Below are 23,724 nucleotides of genomic sequence, written 5' to 3'. Positions count from 1 at the left end.
ATCACTATGAGTCGGATCTGCGTAGTAAGACCCTATGGCAAATAAATTCCTTTTTAAAAAAAAAATTTAAGGCAGCCAACCTTTTTTTCTTCTTTCTTTTTTTTTTTTTTTTTTCTTTTCTTATTCCTTTCTTTTCTTTTTTCTGTTGGAGACAGGATCTCACTATGCAGTTCAGACTAGACTTGAGCTCACTTTCTAGCCCAGGCTGGTCTGAAACTCACAGCAACCCTCCTACCTCAGCCTCCCCGGTGGGTGCTGGGACTACAGGCGTGGGCGACCACACCCGGCAAGGAATGCACCTCGGTGGTGCATTGAAAATGTTTGTGTTCTGTCCTAATTCAGTCTCCACAATCTTGAGCGCCTTTGCTCAGCCTTTTCCTGGAAAGGAATTGTCGGATTCTTCTCTACATTTCATCCTGTTCTGCAGCTTGTAGTCTTTCAGCCCAGTGACACCCAGCCCTCCTCCTGTGGAGCTCTTTGCTTTCCCCGGAGTCCCAGGGCCCGCCCGAGTGCGGGTGCTGCTTGTTTCGTCCAGTCTTGGGCTCTTGCAAGGGTCGAGTTGAGGACCCAGAGGCACGACCCCTCTGTTTTCAGTAATGAATGAATTACAGGAAATAAAAGAGCTAGGACAACTCAAGGACTTCACCGCCTGGGTGTGACGCAGTGTAGTGGAACCCAGGGGTGTGAGGCGGCCCGTGTTCCACTTTCCGAGAAGGTGGACAGAAACCTTCCTGTCCTGGTCCATCTCTCTCACTGTCCACAGATCGGCTGTTGGCCACCGTCCCCACGTGGCTGCATCCCCTTACCGTCCCCACGTGGCTGCATCCTGTCCTCAGTGCCACGTAGTCCACATGGTAGTCCGCACCGCCGCCCACACCCGGTTTGCATGCAGGGTTTATTCTCTCGCAGGAACTCAGCTCCTGCTGGGTCTGCCCTGCTGGCCTGCACTCTGGAGATGCAATCCCGGTGGCTACCACTAGGTGGCACTGTTCCCCGCAGGCTGGCTGCCTTAGCGCAGAGGACTTAGCCCGCACCTGGAGTGGGCTGCAAGGATGACAGCGCTGTGGCCAGTGTCTCTGGAGAACCAGATCCTTGACGCGTGTGCGTGCGTGCGTGCGTGCGTGCGTGTGTGTAGGGGGGAGAGAGAAGAAGCTGTATGAAGCACACAGTGCCCCTCTGTAGAGTCAGGACGGGTGCAGGGGGCGTGCCTGCTACTGAAATCATGGTCACCTGGAGCCCACGCTACATGGTTCCGTCCGCCTTTCCTGAGCCCAGAATCTGAGGAATGGGTTTCATCTGTACACAAACGAAGTGTACATTCGCAGGCTTACGTTTCTTTCCAGCCCTGGGGGTCTCGATACCAGCACTGCGCAGGTCTCCGGGATCTTCTGGGTCACAGGGGACGCGTGCTGAGCTCTGACCTCTGCTGTCGGGTTTTCCACAGGTTTCCTGTTCGGCCTGAAAGGAGCACCAGGGAGCCGGGGCTACCCGGGACATTCCGGTTTCCCGGGGTTGCGAGGGCAGAAGGGATGGAAAGGTGAGGAGTCTCGGGGGTGGGGCGCACCACTCGGCCTCCGGAGGGTTCTTACGCCCCTGGCCTGTGTCAGATCCCACTCAGCGGCCCTAAGCTGAAACCCCCAGCTTTCTGAGTGTCAACTTGAGCCGCCAGCACAAGATATTCCATACCTGACCCCACGGACAGACAAGCCACGGTCAAAACACAAATGTTGAGTAAAAAAAACACAAATGTTACGCAAAAATATTGAGTAAGGTGAACTGGCGCACACTCAGGAAGCTGAGGCAGGAGGATGGCTGCGGGCTGGAGGCCAGCCCAGCTACCTGGCAAGACCTCACCTGTGTGCGCACCAAGCCCATATCTAACCAGTGCGATGTGCCCTCTCACACCCTGCAGGTGATGCTGGAGACTGCAGATGTGCCGGAGGCGATCAGTTCATTCCGGGGCTGCCAGGACTCAAGGGTTTCCCAGGTGCCAATGGGGAGCCAGGCAGAAAAGGGGAGCCGGGAGACCCTGGCCAGCATGGCATCCCTGGGTTCCCAGGGTTCAAGGTGAGAGAACAGCGCCCCCTCATGGTCATCTTTGGTAGCTCCCAGGCCGAGGCTCTATGGGCTTCCGGCCAGCCAGGCAGGGGCACAGTTCACTGACATCATTTCCGGAAGTCACCGGCGTTGGGGCTCTGTGATCCCAGCACTCTGGGAGACACAGGCAGGAGGAGTGCAAACTCCAGCCCAATCTGGTCAACTTGTCACCTTAGCAAGACCCTGTCTCAAAATAAAAATGAAAAGGAGCTCTGGGTACAGCTCTTTAGGGGTGCAGCCAGTGTGCGAGAGAGCCAGCCTCGCACATCCTCAGCAAGTTAGGCCGGGTTAGCAGCACCCCCAGACATGCCACTTCCATGTATGACCCCGAGAGAGCCACCAGCCAGGTCCACAGCCTGTAGAGTGAGTCGGGCAGCACAGATGACCCACAGTGTCCACATGGCTGGCTAGCACACACCGTAGCAGGCCCTACGGGCACGCTGAGGAGATGCGATGCTGAGGGCTACACAGGATCTTTTTTTTTTTTTTTTTTTTTTTCCGCGGAACCGGGGATTGAACTCAGGCCCTTGCAGGCCCTTGCACTTGCCAGGGAAGCACTTATTCTACTGAGCCATCTCTCCGGCCCCTCCAAGGTCCCATTTTGCATGATGAAAAGGCCCTACAGTTATACACCAGTGGTGATGACACAGCCTCACAAAGATGCTCAACTCATGGGATTGTACGCTTCCGATCGGTGACTGTGGTCTGAGTTGTAGCCCATAAAAGCTCCTGCCAGCGTCTCTAACATGAAGCCGTTAGCTCCTGGCGCTCGCTTCCAACGTGAGCACTGAATGATGGCTCCTTTAACCCAGCAGAGAGAGCCTCCAGGCCCACAAGTCCCCCTTCCTGGTTCCCAGAACAGGGCAGTGAGGGCCAGAGTGCTGCGTCCCCTGTGGATCTTCCTCTAGGGCCAGCTCAGACAAGCCGGAGCTCCCAAAGCCATTTCAGGTGTAGGGGAAGCAACGATACATTTATCTTTTTCACCTCAAAAGAGAACTACGAGAGAGGTATAAAGCCAGAAGCCCAGCATGTTACATATTCAGCAATAAATTAAAAAAGAAAAGCAGCTCAGGCCGCTCGGCCAGGATCTGACTCAGGAAGGCTGTGGCCACACACAGCTGCCAAAGCCGCCATGCCACCGTGTCCTGGGTTTTCCTAGAGCATGACAGGAAAATACATAAAGAGGAGCAGCTGCTCTGTGTTGTCTCAGTTTAACAGCCAGTGCCATCTCCAAAGCCCGGCTGGCTGAGCCAGACCAGGTGCCCAGGCTTCCAGAAGGAGCAGGGCACATGAGCACGCGCGCACCTCACCCACAAAGCTGGCGGCGCCCTCAGCTCCGCCTGGGAGCCAGAGGGCCCTGCTGTGAGCCACAGCCACCCAAGTGCCCCATGTCACACGCCTGCCCATAGGACTCAGTCTTGCCCCTGCCTGTGCTTGTCGTCTTTTGCTTACTTATGTTTGTGTGCCTGGTGACCCCGCGACAGTGCCGATGCCTGACGTTTTTGTAATTGTGGATTGTGCGTTTCTTTGCTTTTAACACTTGCACTGCTGGTGTATAAAGTGCAGCTGCTGACCAGTAAGTCAGCTCACCCGCCCACCCATGACCAGCACACAGCTGCACAGCATCGTGTGTGTGCAAGACCCTGAGAGAATGTCGCCCTTTTCCACCAAGAACCAAGTCAATAAATCAAGCCCTTGTGGAATTTCAGAGGCGAGGACTCGCACCGGCGCTACACATTCTGTCCCCTTGGGGCCCACGTTCCCGTCCTGTCTCTGCACCCCAGGCTGCCTGGGTCCTGCAGAGCAGCCCCTCACAAGCAGGGAACAATCCCGCGCTTCCTTCCACTGCGGCGGTGCCTCAGCTCCAGGTGTCCCACGGCAGCTCCTCTCTGCCGCGCTGTCCCTCGGCCTTAACACCTCTGCAGAGGAGTGAGGGTGAAGCGCGCTCCCTGTTCTCAGCAGTCAATGCCCACTTCCTCGCGTCTGCTTGCGGCTCCCGCCCGCCTGCTTCTCGTGACTGCACTTTGAGCTCGTTGCTTCTCTGAATCCAGGCACCTCTGTGAAATGCGGCCATGGCTCACTGCCCGGAGCAGGGCGGGGCACCTGCCTCCAGCCTCCAGGTGGCAGTCAGGGCGCTGCACAGGCGAGGAGTTGGGAGTGGAGTCAGTGACTACTTCCACTACACTTCCATTATTTCCATTTTAAAGATAGTCGAAAATGCAGTTCCTCAGTCCCGCCAGCCGTGATCCCAGCGCCTGGCAGCCACTGGGTCTGCGGCCACTTGCAGGACACAGCATGCCTGCCCTTGTGGACAGTTCTCTGGGGCTGTGCTGGGCTTAGAGACAAGTGACAGCCGCATACACGAGAGCTCCAGAATCCTGTCCCTGACTGGAGGAGGCACAAACACCTGCTTGCTTGTGTCTGCAGGGAGCCCCTGGCAACGTTGGAGCCCCTGGGCCTAAGGGAGCGAAAGGCGATGTCAGGGCAGTCACCACCAAAGGTGGGTGCTCCGTGGCCGTGACCCGTGGGCTGCTTTGCTCCCTTTGAGGCCCAAATGCATGCACTCACTTGCAAACCCTTTCCAGGTGAGAAGGGGCAGCCTGGCATCCCCGGAGTGCACGGCATGAAGGGTGACGATGGGACCCCAGGCCGCGATGGGCTGGATGGCTTCCCTGGACTTCCGGGGCCTCCCGTGAGTAGCCGCTCAGGGCCAGTGCGCCTGGCCCTCTCCTGGGGTCACATGTGCTCATGACTTCTGAGATGCCAGGAGTCTGGGGCTTGGCATGAGAGCCCAAATGTGCCGCACAGAAAGGTTCTGTCTTTAGGGAAAAGTAAAACCTGAGGAATTAGGGTCTAGGAGTGATAGTGAGTTACTGAAAGCCACACTCAGAAGGAACATTAAAGTCAAAGATTAAATAAATTTTCCTCACAGTGTAATGTGAGCAAGACCTCAAAAAGCAGAGTTCTACAGTGGGTGGCAGAAGCCCACTCCTCCTGTCCACACAAGTGGCCCACTTGCCCATTGGCGTTCAGACTCAGCCTCTCATGAGGAGGCAGCCTGTACCCCCTTCCTCCCCCACCCCCAACCTGATTCCTGGCCTCTCTGCACCGGCTCCACAGCCCGCGCCCCATGGCCTTCGTGTGGGTCTCACCCACTGTGCTGCTACACATGGCTCAGGTGTCCTTTGGCTGAAGGGCGCAGGTAACCCTGTGGTCCACTTCTTAAGAAGCCTGTCTGAGCCAGGTGTGCCGGGCAGCCTGAAATTCCAAAGAGCCAACTCAGGAGGCTGAGGCAAGAAGATTGCCAGTTGGAGGCCAACCCAGTCAGCTCAGGGAGACACTGTCTCAAAATAAAACTTGAGCAGGGCTGGGCTGGGGCCAGTGGCGGTGTTGCCTGGCGCCTAGAGCCGGGGGGGGGGGGCTGTGGTCCTTCTGTTCTGTCTCAGACGTTAGAAGTTGGGGATGCTTGTAACATTTGTCTTATTTTGCAATAACCTGGATTTCCTCACAGGGCGACGGCATCAAAGGCCCTCCAGGAGATGCCGGTTACCCAGGAGCTCCCGGGACCAAGGGGATCCCAGGAGAGACGGGACTCCCAGGACTAGGCTTGCCAGGCCCCAAGGGAGAGCAGGGCTTCCCCGGAGATGCAGGGTTCCCCGGTCCCCCGGGCCTCCCGGGTCCTCCGGGCCCCCCAGGCAGCCCAGGACAGACAGGTACGAGGGTACAGCTCTGTGTCTCCTGGGGTCGGACCCTGGCCAGCCCCCCCCACCTATGTTCCCAGGAGTCTGGCAGGAGCAAGGCACGTGGCATTGCTGTGGGCACATAAGACGATGCCCACAGGGCTTCCCAGCCCCCCGATGTCCTGGGCACATAGGCTCAGATGTTACCTTCAGATCCCTGCCTGCACCGCAGCCTGCCCAGAACCCCTCACACTCACATAAACACTCACGCCAGCACACACACCTGAAGCGAGGCACCCGCAGCTCTCGGAGGCCTTACTCTTTCCTGGTATCTCCCCAGACTGTGACACGGGTGTGAAAAGGCCCATCGGAGATGACAGGCAGGAGTCCGTGCAGCCAGGTATGTCCTGGGGGAAGTGGCCCAGGCCAGCACAGCAGGGACTCTGTGCTCCTGGAACCTGGGTGGGGGCTGTCACTGCGCAGAGGGGGCAGGTGCTGCCTGCTTCCACCTAGAGTCGAGGGACTGGATGACCCAGAGTTCTTATCACCAAGCAGTGCTCACAGATAGACACGGCCCCATGCTCGGTGCTAGGTGAAGCCGGCTTGGGTTCGTCCCTGCACCCACGCGTAAGTCCCTGCATGCCACGCGGCATCTAGCTTCCTGTTCTCAGGGGAAAGATGAGGACTCAGGCCAGGAGTGGAAGCCAGAAAGGACTAGGGAGATGGGTGGACTGTCCCCAGCAAGGTCACAGGGCCAAGAAGTGACAGGAAGGGACCTCAAGCTGCCAGTCTCAGACATGCAAGGGAAAGCTGGCAAGGGTCGTAGAAACAGGCAAAGGGATTTGCACCGTTCATGCTGCTGAGACCCGGGACGGTCGGAGCTCCAGCAAATGGACACGGCACAGGGGAGGGCTGGGTGGAGGGTGCGTGCGACTGGCGCAGCGCGTGGCTCTGACGCACAGGAGATGCACACAGTGTGGCCGCAGTGCTGGGGACCGCCAGACGGAAGACACCTCCACCCTGGTGTCCACAGCGCTCAGAGTGGTTTGCACACACTGTGTGGATCACACACTGATGAGGACAGACGTGTAGACAGGGCCCCTCACGGGACACCCTTCCCCCTGGACAGGCAGAGGCCCCAGTCAGGCCCCACGATCTATGCCACCAGGAGGAAAATCACAGGACAGCAAAGCCCGTCCCAACTTTGGCCTCCCCTTCAGGCTGCCGGGAGCCCGGCCACCTGCATAGCTATCGCTGCGCACAATTCTGAAAGTTCTCAGAGGTGCAGGGCGGAAGCCGAGGCCAGTCACGGTGGCACACACCTGTCGTCCACCTTATGCTAAAGTTAGATTTCATGATTCCGTGGAATTAAGCTTTTACTTACATCAGACCCAAGATTAATGAAATTGCGGGGTGACTGGTCATCTGGTGGGAGCCGATTCACCTGCCAGAGTTCCCACACAGGGTGCTGAACTCCTCCCCGCCCCCCCCCCAGGTTGCATCGGAGGCCCCAAGGGATCACCTGGCCGGCCTGGCCCTCCTGGCGTCCCAGGTACTGTGCTGCCCCTCCTCCTGTGGGCCTGAGCCCTGGGTGGGACAGGCTCCTGGCATCTCAACCCCCAGAGCCACCCCTGATCCTTGTGGGGAGGCCCAAGAGTAGAGACAGACCCCAGGCTGCACCCTAGCACGGGCAACTCCTGCCACCCAAGTGGTACCCAAGAAAGTCGCTCTGTAAGCCCAGAGGCACTGCTGGGGGCTGCATCCCCTCCGTCCTCATGCACTAATGTGGCTTGGTGTCTCCTTGGTGTCCAGGTGACAAAGGCCCCAGAGGAATCCCTGGATTCGCAGGAGAGGATGGACCACAAGGGCTCAAGGGCTTCCCCGGGGACCCAGGCCGTGATGGGTTACCCGGACCCCCAGGTGAATTGGCCGGGGAAGGTGGGGTGGGTGCTCTGGGTCTTCTGGACAGTGGTCATTTCCACAACATACTCCCTTGAGGACAGATGTGCCCCTGTCACCAAGAGGCCGAACACGCTGGGTGCCAAAGGAAACAGAGGGCAGCAGGGGAGGTTTCCGTGACCCCAGGCCCTAGGGTCACCAGCCTCCTGCCTGCACCCCCTCAGATGACCGTGCTGACCTAGGCTAAGACCCCCATTTCCTTTTAGGGATCATAGGACCCCGCGGATCCAAAGGTGCTGTGGGCCGTCCAGGTCCCGACGGACTCCAGGGCCCTGATGGCTTGCCAGGCACTGTGGGTGCCCCTGGGGACAGGGGCATTCCCGGAGAGGTGCTAGGGGCCGAGCCTGGGAGCCGGGGAGATGCTGGGCTTCCTGGACAGCCTGGCCTGAAAGGTGTCCCTGGAGAACGTGGACCCCCTGGGTTCAGAGGTGAGTTCCATTTCTTGGGGTGCAGACCCCCGAAAGGTCAGGAATGTTGGGGAAACCTGGAGATCAGAGTTAGGAATGCTGCCTCTGCCACCCTCCCTCTGTAGCCCATGTCACTGCTGTAGCCAGCAGCGTGCAGCCTGGTGACCTCCGCAGCCCACCCTGTGTGTGCTGCCCAGGTCACTGTGCTGTCCAGTCCAGCCTGTGCCATTCCAGTCACTCCCATTCTAGGCACACACTTCGGGGAGATGGGCCAGCCCGAGGCAGCTCAAGGCCTGGGGCCAAAACTGATGTGCAGTGCACTGTTCTGAGGTTCACAACACCCTGATGCGGTGGGTGCTTGGCAAGGTAGCCCGCAGGGCTTGGCACCGAGCGGGGCACCAGCTGGCTGCACCTGGCACTGAGCCCCCACCATCCCTGATGAAGACAGTGTCTCAGGATGGCACTGTCTGGGTCCCCACTGCCCCTGCCCACCCCGTGTCCCTGTCCAGTGCAGTGTCACACTGTCCTGCATCGTGCAACCCATAGCTGAGGGCAGCCTGGGCCCTGGCAGGCAGCCCAGAGCCCAAGGGGCTCAGAGTAAGATTTGGCTTCTGGAGGAGCCTGTCAGTGTCCCAAGGGAGGGCCCAGCTGATGCCAACTGGGTAGGCAAGGGCGTGGCCCGAGGAAGGAAGGGGGCTGAGGTGGCGGGGTGCTCAGGCCCACACAGGCAGGGCCTCGCACGCATGCGTCGCACACGCACGCGGGCGGGGGGTGGGATGGGCCTGCTGCTGCTCCAGCCTGGGAGCGGTGGCGGTGGCACGCAGAGGCAGGCTGAGGTTCTCCCAGCGCTACCTGGACAGCCACTGTCCACATCCCTGAGCAGAGAGGGCCGGGCTGTGTGCGGCAGCCACCTTCCCAGTGGATTCTGTGAGTGGGAACTGACCAGAACCATTCAGCTCAAAGCTGCATCAGCCACTGTAGCGGCAAGAGGGTGAAGCCATGGCTGGCCTGTCCCCCACCACCGTGGCAGCCCAAGTCCCCAGCCTCAGTATTCACAGCCTGTGATGTGCCCTGGGGGAGGGGGACACGCCAGACCCCACCGGTCACCATGCATCCTGGGGCCTCAGTCACGCCAGGGCCCGTGACAAGCTGTCCTGGGTGTGAGCGGTGCCCGCCCCTGCAGAACTGCACAGGAAGAGCCCCCCACGCACAGCCCAACGTCTGCACAGTGTGCGTGCAAGTGTTCAGATTGCATACCTTAAGGACAGAAGTGTGCCCACGTGTAGGGCACACACACGGAATCCTGGCCCGTGGGAGACTGAGGCAAAAGGGTCACTGTGAACTCAAGGCCAGCCTGGAGTACCTGTCAAGACCTTGAGGGGCCGGGCAGATGGCTCAGTGGAATAAGCGCCTCCCTGGCAAGTGCAAGGGCCTGAGTTCAATCCCCGGTTCAAAAAAAAAAAGACCTTCTCAAACAAACAACAACAAAAAATTGGATCAGCAAAAGTGAAATAGTGGTGCCCCTAAACTAGAAGGTGTATGCCATCAGTGTCCCCTAAGAAATGCTCCGACCTAGAAGAAAAATATGGAAGTCCCCAAAGGGAAACCCAAGCAAAGAATAAAAACGGCACCAAAAGGCAAACACCAGAAGAAACAGTGCTCAAAGAAAAATGCACAGAGGACACAGCCCGGACCCTCCTCCTGCCCGCCCCAAGGTGGCTGGAGGCATCTGCACCGGAGGCTGGGTGCCAGGGCAGGCAGGCGGGGCAGGCAGGCGGTGAAGAGCATGCTGACCTCCAGCCGACGTCCCTAAGAAGCTGCAGGCCCGGTCTGTGCACCAAGCCCTGACACGGGACGCAGGCAGGGCCAGGACATGCTAGGCACAACCACGGGGCAGGGGTGTTCTCAGAGGCAGGGGATGCATCTAAACGTGGCAAAATGCCGGGAATGTGGCATCCGTGAGGACAGCCAGATTCCAGCAGTCTTTAGAGTGCACTGTGCCTGCAGCCTTCTCTCCCTCTGTGCATGCACATGCGTGTATGTATAGGGCTAGAAAAGGCGGGAGGGGAAATTCACCTGAATGTCAGTGACCACCTTGGGGCGAGGTCCGAGCCCCTGCACTTCCTTGTGTGTCCAGACTTCCTGGAACCCAGATCCTGAGATGCACTCCACAGACTGATTGGGCCTGGTGCCCCAGCCTCACCAATGTCTTTTCCACACCTGCAGGTAGCCAGGGCATGCCCGGTATGCCAGGGCTGAAGGGCCAGCTGGGACTCCCCGGGCCTTCAGGCCTGCAGGGACGGCCCGGACCACCAGGAAGACATGGATTCCCTGGAGCTCCCGGCCCAGAGGGGCCCTTGGGGCTGCCTGGTGTCCCTGGCAGGGAAGGTAGGAGTTCCACAGACCCAGGGAGGGGAGGGGTCCATGAACTGTGTTCCAAAGAGCCCCAAGAGCTGCTGCAAGGGTTACAAAAGCAAGACACATATTTCACAGAGGAGATTTAAACAGCATGAAAAACAGACTCCTCTTTTTGCCTGTTGCATATACTGGGGTCTGGGGAAGATTTTACTAAAGGAAAAAAAAAGAAATTTCCACTGAAAAAGCTTCAACCCACTGGCCTGATTTGGAGAGGGAAAGCTGGAGCTGGTGCTGAGTAACCCCAGCACAGCCTGTACATTCCACACACCTGGGAATATTGGAATGTTGCCCTTCTTTTGTCTGAAACTCCTAGGCTCAAGCAGCCCTCCGGCCTCAGGTGTACAAGGCACTGAATGCCTTACTAAAGTTAGGCAGCAGCTGAGGCAAAGCCAGCCGCCAGTGGCTGTTACACAGCAAGGCAGTAGGGACAGACTTCAGGAGGCAGCCAGCAGCTTGAAGCAGGGTCTGGTGTGAGAGACCAAGACTGGCAGCAGGCTAGGGGCTCGGGAGGTCAGGACGGCGAGGTGACCGGCAGGTGGGAGACAGGACAGGGAGGCGCGGCCCGGGAGGAGACCCGGAGCACGGGACGGGCAGCACCACTGGCCCTGGAGACTGCAACCCCGCTGGAGCTGGTGCTGCCTGGTACCCTTTGCCCTCCCCTTCTTAGGCCCCAGGGCTCCAAGACCCACTTTCCTGTCCAAGGAAACGTTCGAAGCCAGGCCTTGGCCTCCAAGGAGTGTTCTCCGCATCACCTTGAATTTTGTTTTCCTTGCCCTGCCAGGTCTGCGCGGGGACAGGGGCGAACCTGGTGACACGGGTGCCCCAGGCCCTGTGGGGATGAAAGGTCTGGCTGGGGACAGAGGCGACGCCGGTGCCGGGGGTGATCGAGGCCATCCAGGAACCCCTGGGTTTAAAGGCATTGTTGGGATGCCCGGCAGCCCCGGGCACAAAGGTATCCGGGCCATGGAGGCGGGTGGGGCTGGCACACTGGCACTCGTCCTGGCTCGTTCTCACGCCCAGCTGCCTGCTGCGCTGCGCCTCCACTCTGCATGTCAGACGCGGGCCCAGCCTGCCAATCCTCACACCCGGTTCCCACTCGTCCACCTTCTTCTCTGCAGGGGAGAGAGGCTCGCCCGGCATGGACGGCTTCCAAGGCATGATCGGGCTCAAAGGAAGACCCGGGGTCCCGGGCACCAAGGGCGAGGCCGGGCTTTCAGGGCAGCCGGGTGTGAGAGGCCCACCAGGCCAGCGCGGCGGCAAAGGTATGGGGTGCGCCCTCCCGACTGCCTCCGGGAGGTGGGGCCTAGATGGGGGGTCAGCCGCTGGGCGTCAGGGGGGGGGGCGGCCTACCACAGGGCTCTGCCTTCGTGTTCAGCGGCAGCGGTGCTCTCGGTGTCACAGGAGCCGTTGGTGTTCTCAGCGCGCTGTGGCCTCTTTCTGTGAGGGTTAGTCCCTGGCCTGTGCTGCACCATCCCATCCTTCACCACCTGTCCCGGGTGGGCCCGCAGGATTTAGCTGCCGTGCATGGGTCACTGATGTGAGGGGGAACTTGGCAGCTAAAGAAGCCTCAGCAAGGAGGGCTGCCGGCCGTGGAAGGGCTGAGGTGGGGATGGCAGGAACAGAGGGGTCCTGCGGGCTAAGGACACTGCACCTTGGAGCCGGGCCGGCTTGCCCAACCCATGGGAGCTCAGGACCCAGGGCACAGGGTGCAGCTCTGTGCACCCATCACGGTGGAAGGCACCATGGAGACTGAGGGCCTCCTCCACCTTTGCCTGCAGTCTGAGCTCCCAAAGAGGTGACAGCTTCTGCTTCCTTCCAGGCACTCGAGGGGACCCTGGCCCCCCAGGTCCCCCTCCCGCCATCCTGCCTGTGATAAAGTACCTGAAGGGGGAGAAAGGCGACGAAGGGCCCATGGGGCTGAAAGGTCACCTGGGCTTGAAAGGTGAGGCTCCCGTGCTCAGGGCTGCCCCACACACAGGGTGTCCACATGAAGGCTCATGGGGCCCTGGCACCCCTGAGCACCCCATGTGCCTGTTCCAAACTGTGTGGCTCTGGGGACAGTGAGTACTGTCCAGACTACAGTTGGCCCTGGACACTGATGGGGCGCCCGGCTCTTCCTGCAGGTATCCAAGGCATGCCAGGGGTCCCAGGACAGGCAGGAGTCCCGGGGCTGCCTGGAAGGCCGGGCCTCATCAAAGGAGTCAAAGGCGACATCGGCGTGCCTGGCTCACCTGGTCTGCCAGGCTTCCCTGGAGTGGTCGGCCCTCCTGGGATCGTAGGCTTTCCAGGCTTCACGGGCAGCCGGGTGAGTGTGGGACCTGCCAGCCCATTCCATGGGCTCCTATGCCCTGGGCAGCATCCACTAGGGTGGCCTTGGCCAAGAGCTGGCGCAGAGCCAGCTGCCAGGCCATCCTGGACCACGGTGGCTCAAGGGCCTGGCACTCTCACGTGGCCTTTAGTGCGCAAAGCTGGCGGCTGTGCTGTCTGAGGCAAAAGCATTGCTCCTTCAGGCCGCAAAGCTGGAGGCTGGAGCCCAGAGCACCTGTGGGACACCAGCCTGAGCCATGACAGTCACCAATCTCCAGTTCTGCTATGTGCATGACATGAGACAAGGGACCCTTTGGAGCTGCACCTGGCCACACCAGCCCTCCTGAGTGATTTCTCTGGGCTTTTCCACAGGGGGACAAGGGCGCTCCAGGAAGAGCAGGCCTATACGGTGAGGCCGGCCAGCCTGGGGATTTCGGTGAGTGTTGGTGGCCCAGGGTGATGCTGGGCCTTCAGGTCCTCTGGAAGCCACTGTTTTTGTTAAGATCAGGGGATGTGGGCATGGTGCCTGACACATGTCTGTCACCCCAGCACTCGAGGCTGGGGCAGGAAGATCACCAGCAAGACCCTGTCTCAAAATAATAAAACAAAGAAAATCTAAAAGCTTGGGGAGAGCAGGAAGAGCACACCCGTCCCCTTCCTGCCCCTTCCCTCTTGCCCAACTTTCCTCCTGTGACAGGTGACACTGGGGACACAATCAATTTACCAGGAAGCCCAGGCCTGAAGGGAGAGCGTGGCCTCACCGGGACTCCAGGTATACAGCACTCCTGTTTCCACAGAGCTCAGCCCCATGTATCCCCTCCAGGCCTGGGCTTGATGCCCAGCAGAGAGGCGTGGGGGGGTGGTGCTGGGAATCTGCTGTCCTGGATACAGTTACCATGGTACCCGAGAGGTGGACAGTCTAGCATTGTGCCATGCGGGGTCCCCGAGCACTGTCTCGGCTAACGCCACCATCCCAGCAGAAGTGAGCTGAGGCAGGAACAGGTATAGACTCCAAGCGACCTGGTGACACAGCCTCGCCAGCGTCCCAGAGCTGCAGGAGCACTGAGCCTCCACGGAGCAATGTGATCCCAGCTTCCCACTGTGTTCCAGGTCTGAAGGGATTCTTCGGAGAGAGAGGTACCCAGGGCGAGGTCGGCTTCCCTGGCATCTCAGGCCTGGCTGGACCCCAGGGTCCACCCGGAATCAAAGGACAGACAGGTGAGGCCCAGTCGCTCATGTGCACGCTGCACCTCACTTGGCCAGGCCCTGCTCCCTTGTTGCCCACTTACCCAATCCAAATCCACCCAGGAGGGGAGCTGGGCAGCAACCCACAGTGCCCTAGACCAAGCCATACCCTGTTGCAGTGTGGGGTCCTCCCCGGCTATCCTCCAAGGATTCCGAGTCAGCAGAGGGAGCCACCTGAGCCAGTCCTGGCTGAAAGGGCACGTCCCAAGTCCAGCCAGGGTGACCTATCGGCTTAACGAGACCCTGTCTCAAAATACCAAATCAAAAAGGCTGGGGACACAGTTCAGTGCAGTCTTGGGACTGGACCCCAGGGACACAACGCCCACCCATAGGCACGTGCACACACACACACACGCACACGCACACACGCACGCACGCACTTTTCTCTAGCAAGGCTGAGTTGACTCCACAGAACTTGAGGCCACAGCATTGTGCATGGGGCCAGGGCAGTTTCCAGCTTCTCCGACAGCTTGGAGCTGCAGCCCTGGGGTCCTCAGCCCACCACAACAGCCCCTCAGCAGGAGAGATCCCTGGCCTCCTGTGCCCTCTGAACTAGTACCCCATCTCCCTGCAGGCTTCCCAGGACTAACAGGGCTGCAAGGACCGCAGGGAGACCCGGGGCAGATCGGATTCCCCGGGGATAAAGGAGATGACGGTTGGCCCGGCGTGCCAGGCTTGCCAGGTGAGGTGACCTCTGGGGACCTAACAGGGCCGCTGGCTCAGGGCAGCTGGGAGCATCGCGAGGCCTGGCCCCATGCTCGCTCGGCATCGGGGTGCCCCAGCAGGACCAGAGGCACATGGGCCAAGCCACACGCTGCCACCTCCTGCAGAGTCACGGGGCGCGGCTGCATAAGCTCTTGGGCCAAGGCAAGAAGACTGCAAGTTCAAGCCCAGCCTGAAATTCACAGTGAGACCCTGTCTCAAAAAATAAATAAGAATAAAATCCTGGGACCGGGGAGATAGCTCAGTGGAATAAGCGCTTCCCTGGCAAGCGCAAGGACCTGAGTTCAATCCCTGGTTCCACCAAAAATAAAAATAAAAATAAAATCCAGAAATGTTTACCTTCAGACATCCCGAGGGAAGGAACGGGAATGATGCCAGGCTGCGTGCCAAGCAGGGTTTTCGAAGTTGTGTTTGACACGCCTGTAATCCCAGTGCTGAGGAGGCTGTGGCAGGAGGACCACTGGGAGTTCAAGGCCAAACTGGACTAGAGGGAGACTCTGTCTCAAAAAAGCAGAAACTACATAACTCCAGGCCAAGAGAGGCCGCAGGGCAGGAAGCAGCACCCACGTCCAGGCTGATGCTGTAAACAGCACTTTGCGTGGGTCCCTGGGACATGGGCAGAAGACACTTGGCTCTATCCTGCTGGCCCAGGCAGCAGTGCCAGGAGGAGGGTGGTGCCGTGGCCAGGGTGGCCGCACGGACGGCTCCCAAGGGTGCCCGCCAGTGGCGCCCTCCTGCCTCCCTGCCTAACTGCCCTGAGGCCCCACAGGTTTCCCAGGACTGCGTGGCATAGGCGGACTGCACGGCCTGCCTGGCCCCAAGGGCTCCCCGGGGTCCCCAGGTAAGTGAGCGCGCAGCCCTCGTGCTGGGTCAGGCGGGAGGCTCCACTTGCTGTTCTCCCCTCACCATGCTCTGCGCAGGAGGGTCAAGTTCAGTCCCTAAAGCCCTGCTTGTGTGCATGCATCTCCTGCTTCCTGTAAGCTCTTTTCTGTTGCTCTTTACCTGCACTTCTGTTCCTCAGGCTGAGAAACCGGGATGCTGCCTGTGTGTGACTTATCTCACTCTGCTTCTCGGCCCCAAGGGGCATCCACTCTCCTATAGAGGACTTGAGTTTCCCCTTCCTCGTAGCAGAGTAGCTAAAACACGCCCAAGCAGGAGGAGAGCCCCTCCCAGAGGCACAGCTCTGCGTCACATACACCTCTCTGGGTTCTTCTGTAACCCAACGCGCACCTGCTCACACGAGCAGTAAGCGGAGCATAAATTCACATGCTCCACTCCGGTAAAGGGTATTTCCGGTTCCAGGGGGAGCACTGGAGGAAACCCTGGCATTGTGACAGCAGCCAGGGAAGCGTCCTGGCAGCACTGCCAAGTTCTCAAAACCCACCGAAGCGCAGCATTAGCCACGCGTGCAACCTCCTGGGAGACCGCGTCTCCTCTGGAGTTTGGGTCCATGACGGGCACGGTGGCACACGCCTGTGATCCCAGCACTTGGGAGGCTGAGGCAGGAGGGTCCATGTGTGCAAGACCAGCCTGGGCTACAGAATGAGCCCAAGGCCAACCTGAACTGCATAGCAAGACCTTGTCTCAAAAAGACAAAAAGAGAGAGAAGAAAGGCAGGGAGGGAGCAGTGGAGTGAGGGTCCCATCCTCTACAGGACCCTCGAGCCACAGAGGCTGACGCAGAGCTCAGGGCAGGAACAAATCCCAGGGCTCCCGACCCCAGACTCCCGAGTCCGCTGACTCTTCATGCACTTGAGGGAAGTCCCTGGTGGGTAGCCGCCCACAGCACCATGGTTGTGTTCATGTCCTACAGGTGCTGACATGCCCGGAGACCCAGGCTTTCCTGGCTCCATTGGGGACAGAGGTGACCGTGGAGAGGCCAACACTTCCCCAGGCCCCACGGGCGTCCCTGGGCAGAAGGGAGAGCAGGGAGCTCCAGGTAAGGCCACCACCTCAGGCTGCGTGTGACCTTGCCCCATGCCCAGCACTGGCCACTGTTGTTCCCACCACCCCACCCCCGTGTGTGGCTGGGTCCCCTCTGAGCCCTTCCCCTCCATGCCCAGGGTCCGGGGGACCACCAGAGAGAAGGGCAGTGGCTGTGTGGGTCTAGGGGCCAGCAGAGTGTGGGTGCCACTGCCCCTGCACATGGGCACCAGGGCCCTGGGCAGGGTCAGACACCAGTGGGCACCTTGGGCCTGGCACGCCCAGGTCCCCGAGCAGAAGGCACTACCCGGGAGCTGCTCCCTTCGGGCCCTCCGCCCAGGTCGCCATCTGGCCCGCCTTGCATGAAACTGGGCCTTGGACCCCTGGCATGGGGGATGAGTCTGCAAAGCTGGGAGCCCCCTCTAAGCGCGGCCCTTCGGTCTTCCAGGGGAGCGAGGCCCAGCTGGGAGGCCCGGGATCCAAGGCTTTCCCGGCATCAGCCCTGCGTCCAACATCTCCGGGCTGCCGGGGGACTTGGGGTCTCCAGGGATCTTTGGCCTGAAAGGTGAGTGTAGGGGCAGAGTTTCGGTGGGTGGGCCATGTGGTGGGCCTGGAGCTTGTGGGCGGGGCATCGGTGGGCGGGGCATCGGTGGGCGGGGCATCGGTGGGCGGGGCATCGGCACCAAACTCTGTGGCTCACCCGACCAACCAATGGAACACACTTGTCTCCCATGGCGTCCCCACTTATCCCCTGTTGGTTTCATCCCCTGCCCGACACGGGCCCAGGCCCGGCAGAGCAGGGCATATCCATGGCTTGCTATAGGGCAGATGCTCAGAGACGTGCAGTGGCACTTCCTCCTCACTTAGCTGCTGGATGTGGCTCAGCCACATAGCAACTCTGTGCTTACTCAAAAGAGCTGGCGTAGAGCGGAAGCGGTCCACCAGCTGGTACTGACGCAGTACTGATGCACAGTGCACCAGTAACGTGGCAACACTGGTCACAGCGGCCAGGGAGGACAGCAGCCCCAGGGTCCACCCACAGATGAATGAAAAAACTAAGAAGTGTCATGTGCATGGAATGTTATGCAGCTTGCAAAAAGGAGAAACTGACCCACTCACTACAGCATGGATAAGCCTTGAGGACCAGATGCTCAGGGAGATAGGGCAGTCCTCCAGGACAAGGGCTGGTCCACTCACATGAGGTCCCCAGGGTGACACGCCCAGGCGGCAGAAAGCAGAATGGGCCAAGGCTAGGGACCTCAGCTATGGCAGAATCGGTTCTTCATGTGGGCAGTGTTGGTCTTGGCCAGCACAGTTAAGTTCTGGAGATCTAGCCGGCTGTGATGGAGCACACACGCTGTCCCAGCCCTTGGGAAGCTCAGGCAAGAAGACTGCCCCGGGTCTTAGGTCAGCCTGGGCTGCACAGTGCGATTCCATCTCAAAGTGTGGAGATCGATGACCCGTGGGACACGCTAGAAGCCACTGAGCTGTGTGTCTACAGGTGGCTGGCGTGGGAGATTCTAGGTCACTACAATTTTTTTACAAAAAGATGAAGTTCTAGGGCCGGCCAGATAGCTCAGCAGACTAAAGTGCCTGCTTAGGCAGAGCACAGCGGCCAGGGTTTGATCCCCGGTGTGCCATGCCAGCCCTACCCCTGGGGCACGCTGAAACAACAACTAAGACTGGGCATGGTGGTGCACACCTGTAATCCTAGCACTTGGGAGGCTGAAAATAGGATAATCACTACAAGTCTGATCTACATAGTGAGACCCCTGTAGACCCCATACTAAATACATTAAAAAAAAAAAAAAAAAAAGATAAAGTTCCCAAGAGACCCAGCACCACAGACTGGCGGAGATAGCCCCTACGTGGCTGACCTCCCGGCTAACTGCAGTCCAAACCTGTCTAAACTGCTTTCTCATTACTGTCATCCACAGGTTACCCAGGCCCCCAGGGGCCCCCTGGACCCCCTGCCCTGCCTGGAAGCAAAGGCGACTCAGGGAGCGCCGGAGCCCCGGGGTTCCCAGGAACCAAAGGATGGGGTGGGGACCCAGGGCCCCAGGGCCAACCGGGCGTGTTTGGTGTCCCAGGAGAGAAAGGTGACAGTGGCGTGGGCTCCCGAGCAGAGGTGAGGGTACCTTGTGGGAGATATGCACTCTGACCATGTCCCCTCCATTCTGCAGGGCCCAGGGGTGACCCTGGACTCATGGGCAACACAGGACCTACTGGGACTGTGGGCGACAGAGGCCCTAAGGGACCCAAAGGAGATCTGGGATTCCCCGGTAAGTGGCCAACAGGTGGGGTGCCCGGCCAGGCCTTTCCTGGGGCCAGGGAAGGGCAGCACTTTGTTCTCCATACTTATCCTCCCTTCTTCACCCCACAGGAGCCCCTGGTTCTGTGGGGTCCCCTGGAATTGCTGGAATCCCCCAGAGGATCTTGGCTCCGGCTGGCACAATAGGGCCTGAGGGCAGGAGGGGTCCTCCAGGGGCACGAGGGGAGATGGGGCCTCAGGGCCCTCCTGGAGAACCAGGTAGGAGATCAGGTGGGGTGCTAGGAAGGTCTCAGAATCCTCACTGTCCTCTCAGGGTCCCGGCCTGGTCCTCTCATCACTGCTGTCTTACAGGTTTTCGTGGGGTGCCAGGGAAGCCCGGACCCCAGGGGCGCGGCGGCGTATCTGCTTTGCCTGGCTTCAGGGGAGACCCAGGACCCGTGGGGCAGCAGGGCCCACTTGGCCAAGAAGGTAGGTGACCACAGGGTGCTAGTGGGGAGAGGTTGTGCAGAGGACAAGGCCTGGTGGGTGCAGGACGGGCTCCCTCCTCTGATCCTGGGCACCCAGCTGGCTGTGGGGCCAGACTCACAAGACCTGAAGGCCGACAAGGAGCTGGAGGGCATCTGCTGAGCTAGCAGGGAACCACAGTGCTGTGTGTTTCCATGTACAAGGAGGGAACAGGGGGGACAGCAAGCATTCCCGCTGGGTGATCCCTAAGATCCTTCTAGCCATCCTGGCCCAGGCAGTCAGTGGCAGAGGCAGCTGCAGGTGACTTTATTAGCTGGCCACAGGGACAGCAAGTGGGGCTGGGCCACAGCAGCAAACGGGACATATGGGGACCCATGGAGGAGGGGCCCAGGCACAGACTGGGACCCGGGATGGCCAGGTGTTGGGCCCCCACAGGGCAGATTCCAGTGTAGCAGGGCTGTGCCAGAGGGGCTCTGTGGAGCCCTGGGACCGAGTCAGACCCTGGGGATGGTAGGCTGAGCCTGCTGTGGGGAGAAGGAGGAGCTGGCAGCCCTAGGGCCCCAGGCACTGAGCTGCGTTTTCTCTGTCCCTAGGGGAGCCAGGCCGCCCAGGGAGCCCAGGGCTGCCCGGCATGCCCGGCCGCAGCGTCAGCATCGGCTACCTGCTGGTGAAACACAGCCAGACCGACCAGGAGCCCATGTGCCCGGTGGGCATGAACCGGCTGTGGAGCGGCTACAGCCTGTTGTACTTTGAGGGACAAGAGAAGGCCCACAACCAGGACCTGGGTAGGTACCACAGGCCCAGGTCAAGTGGCCATGGTGACGTTCAGGAGCCAAATGGCCCCAGGGCTACCACCCTAAAATCAGTGGGCTCTGTGCATGCCCCCCCCCACCTGCCGACCTGGCACTGGTTCCCGCAGCTCCCACCAGTTCCAGCCACGCAGATCCTCGCCATCAGAGCCCACCAGCTCCTTTCCCTCCTTTCCACGTTCTGGAGCCAGGTCTTACCATGTAGCCCAGGCTTGTCTTAAACTCACAGCAGTCTTCTGTTTCAGCCTCCCAGATGCTGGAATAAGAGCTGCGTGCCTTCTCCCCTGGCTCGGGGCTGGGGGCTGGTAGGCTGTGTATGTGAGAGGGAAGCCAGCTTGGCTCATGGTGCCCTTAAAGTCTGTCTCTCCCAGGAGGCACAGAGCCCACAAGAAGCCGAGTGTGGTCACGCACCCTGTCATGCTAGCGCTTGGGAGGCTGAGGCAGGAGTGTCACTGCTAGTTCAAGGCCATCGTGCACTACATAGTGAGAACCTGTCTTAAAAGTCCAAACAACTCCCAAGATAGCTTCGCTCCTCCAGCCTCATTCCCAAGGCCCAGCTCTCTGGGCCCAGCCTGGCCCAAGGCCTACAGGGCCAGCTGCGGGGATGCCTGCCTCTTGCAAAGCCAATGTGGCTGGCAAACAGAAAGGAAGCAAGACACAGGGCAGCTCAGCCAGAGCCATTCCCAGGCACGCGCCAGGCCCCGGGGTCCATCTCTGGCTCAGGGAAGACGAGAGGGGCGGAGCCTCAGCTTGGTGCCTGCAGGCTCCCGGACGCTGCCGGCTCCTACTGCTGGGCCTCACGCCTGCCTCCTGCAGGGCTGGCCGGCTCCTGCCTGGCTCGCTTCAGCACCATGCCCTTCCTCTACTGCAACCCCGGCGATGTCTGCTACTACGCCAGCCGCAACGACAAGTCCTACTGGCTGTCCACCACCGCCCCGCTGCCCATGATGCCCGTGGCTGAGGATGACATCAAGCCCTACATCAGCCGCTGCTCTGTGTGCGAGGCGCCGGCCGTGGCCATCGCAGTGCACAGCCAGGACGTGTCCATCCCGCACTGCCCAGCAGGCTGGCGCAGCCTGTGGATCGGGTACTCCTTCCTCATGGTACGCACTTTCTTTCCCTCCTCCCACCCCCTCTGTCTGCCTGGAGCCAGGAGGAAGCCTACTTCCTCTGCTTGGTTGGGGACACAGGGAGAACACACAGGACAGTTGTTCGGGTGACACACTGCAAAAGGGCCCTGCCCACAGACGAGTGAGGGCTGGAAGGCAGCTCGCAGTGTCCATGGAGTGTGGGTCCAGGGGCGGCACTGTCATCCAGAGGGATGCCATTCATTTCCGACCAAAGCTTTGCACACAGTGAGATTTGGATGAATTTGGCCTCTGCCTGCGCACAGATGAGCGAGGGTTTCACAGAAGGCGGAGGGTGCTTGCGCACCCTCCAGCAGCCTGCAGGGCTGGCGGCCTGTGTTGCACACGCAGGACAGGACATTCCGGGTTGCAGTTTCATGCTCCCCCGGATAACTTGCTTGTGTGCATGTGTGTGTGCGCACACACGCGGGTGGCACTCTCAGAGCCCCCCAGGCCAGCTCCAGCCCCCAGGGATCCTCACCTGAGTCTCTGGCCCTGTCCTGGGTCTCCAGCAGCATCTGGGCAGGTGGACGCTGTCCCCATGAGCAGAGCATTCCTCAGAGGCATCTCATGCTGCTGTCTGCATCGGAGATGAGACCACCCTGGCCCTGCCCGGGCAACACACAGTGACCTGTTCCCAGGCCTGCCCGTGCCACCCTGCATAGAAACCCCATGGTCCAGGTCAGGGCTCCCACACACCTCAGAGGAAGCCAACCACGATGTTGCCACCAGAAGTAGAGCTTTCAAGTGACCCAGAGTTGGTTTCCTTGCAAATCCAGAAGCCTCAGAGCCTCGTGATTAAGCGCACTAGGTTAATCACTTTAATTACCCAAGGAATACCTGACTGCTAGGGAAAAATCATCACATGCTGGTTTTTCTTTTCAGCAAAAAGCCATTAGCAGCCCTTCCCCTTCCGGTCCAGCATTTCCGGAGGAAGGCCCTGGCGCAAGCACGGCTTTCAGTGTGCCATCTGCACGTGGGTGTGCGTGTTTAGGTTTTGGCTTTATTGAAATGTGGTCATACATATCTGCCCAAAGCCTGTGTCATTGCTCTGAGGTGTCCGCTAAGGGACGCCCTTGCCGTGGGTTTGTGCTAGCCTACACCACAGCAGCCCCCAGAGGTGCAGCTGCTCTCCACACCGGGTTTCCTCAGCACCAGCCGCAGCACGGTGTGTGCTGCGTGTGCAAGTGTTACCCAAGCTGGCATTGAGAGAGATGTCTGCCAGTTGGTAAGGAGAAGCAGCAGCCTGCACTGCCCTGGGCACCTAGCCTGAGGCCCTGACCCATCCTGTCCATCCCTAACAGCACACGGCAGCTGGGGACGAGGGCGGCGGCCAGTCACTGGTGTCTCCAGGCAGCTGTCTGGAGGACTTCCGTGCCACACCATTCATTGAGTGCAACGGGGCCCGAGGGACCTGCCACTACTTTGCCAATAAGTACAGCTTCTGGCTGACCACCATCCCTGAGGCCAGCTTCCAGGGTACACCATCTGCCGACACGCTCAAGGCTGGCCTGATCCGCACCCACATCAGCCGCTGCCAGGTGTGCATGAAGAACCTCTGAGGGCCGCCACCGGGCCGGCGTGGTGCTCAACCCCCTTACCTCGGACGCCGGCCGGGTAGCCCCATCCTCTCCCAAGCCAGCAACCCTCACCTGCCCGAGGGCAGGAACACAGCAAGCCAAGTGGACGCCACACTAGCAGGTGCAGAACTGCCCACCGTGGCCCAGCCTGTCCATCTGGGTCTCTGCACTGTGGGCAGCTGTGACTTCCTAACCTCTGCGCCAGCTGGGCTGCCAGGGTCCCCTTTCTGAGATCCTGCAGTGGTGGCCAGCTCTGTGACCTGAGCTCTCCCAGCTGTACCAACATGTACCTTTCTTGCGCCCACACCTGACACTGACAGCTACTGGGGGAGACGTGGCCAAGGGAGGTGGCGTCCTGGCCCACATGTACCTGGCCCCTGTCCAGTCCCCACAGCCAGCTGCCCTCCCAATGCCCATTCCGTTTAACAGCCTTAAAATAAAAGTTGGTTTTAAACATTTGTAAAACCCAGGTGTTGACGGCTGTAATTGTCTCCGGTACTCTTTGAAATTGGGCAGATCCGCGGACGTGAGGTCCTGTGCTCTGACCCTGGGAGGCTTGTGAGGCCCGCAGGCAGAGTCCTGTGCATCAGACCTGGCCCCGGGCTCAGTACCCCAGGCCTAGACCAGCTGCCGCTCACAAGAGGGCAAGAAGCGGCCACCAGGTGCATCAGCCACGGGGCCGAGGCAGGCCCCACGTGACCCCTGGCCTGAGC

At 60.0% G+C, this 23,724-nt stretch overlaps 1 protein-coding gene across 1 annotated transcript in view; it reads left to right on the top strand.

Annotated features, from left to right (window-relative positions):
- The window catches only part of Col4a2 (collagen type IV alpha 2 chain), a 115,877-nt gene extending 92,401 nt beyond the window's left edge, over positions 1-23,476 (top strand). The window contains exons 21-48 of the mRNA XM_023715213.1: positions 1,445-1,537; positions 1,913-2,067; positions 4,525-4,597; positions 4,683-4,789; positions 5,609-5,810; positions 6,118-6,177; positions 7,273-7,329; positions 7,590-7,697; positions 7,943-8,164; positions 10,370-10,531; positions 11,343-11,513; positions 11,680-11,823; positions 12,381-12,503; positions 12,685-12,866; positions 13,241-13,304; positions 13,566-13,640; positions 13,979-14,086; positions 14,688-14,795; positions 15,606-15,677; positions 16,649-16,774; positions 17,207-17,323; positions 18,696-18,857; positions 18,942-19,040; positions 19,142-19,288; positions 19,382-19,498; positions 20,089-20,280; positions 21,121-21,407; positions 22,736-23,476. Of these exons, the coding sequence (XP_023570981.1) occupies positions 1,445-1,537; positions 1,913-2,067; positions 4,525-4,597; positions 4,683-4,789; positions 5,609-5,810; positions 6,118-6,177; positions 7,273-7,329; positions 7,590-7,697; positions 7,943-8,164; positions 10,370-10,531; positions 11,343-11,513; positions 11,680-11,823; positions 12,381-12,503; positions 12,685-12,866; positions 13,241-13,304; positions 13,566-13,640; positions 13,979-14,086; positions 14,688-14,795; positions 15,606-15,677; positions 16,649-16,774; positions 17,207-17,323; positions 18,696-18,857; positions 18,942-19,040; positions 19,142-19,288; positions 19,382-19,498; positions 20,089-20,280; positions 21,121-21,407; positions 22,736-22,993 (3,791 nt within the window). The 3' untranslated portion in view covers positions 22,994-23,476. The remainder of the gene's footprint in view (positions 1-1,444; positions 1,538-1,912; positions 2,068-4,524; positions 4,598-4,682; positions 4,790-5,608; positions 5,811-6,117; positions 6,178-7,272; positions 7,330-7,589; positions 7,698-7,942; positions 8,165-10,369; positions 10,532-11,342; positions 11,514-11,679; positions 11,824-12,380; positions 12,504-12,684; positions 12,867-13,240; positions 13,305-13,565; positions 13,641-13,978; positions 14,087-14,687; positions 14,796-15,605; positions 15,678-16,648; positions 16,775-17,206; positions 17,324-18,695; positions 18,858-18,941; positions 19,041-19,141; positions 19,289-19,381; positions 19,499-20,088; positions 20,281-21,120; positions 21,408-22,735) is intronic.
- Positions 23,477-23,724: the final 248 nt, after the last annotated feature.

The sequence above is a fragment of the Octodon degus genome, unplaced genomic scaffold, assembly GCF_000260255.1.
Source record: "Octodon degus isolate 3935 unplaced genomic scaffold, OctDeg1.0 scaffold00039, whole genome shotgun sequence".
NCBI lineage: Eukaryota > Metazoa > Chordata > Mammalia > Rodentia > Octodontidae > Octodon > Octodon degus.
This window is presented reverse-complemented; position numbering and strand designations above follow the sequence as displayed.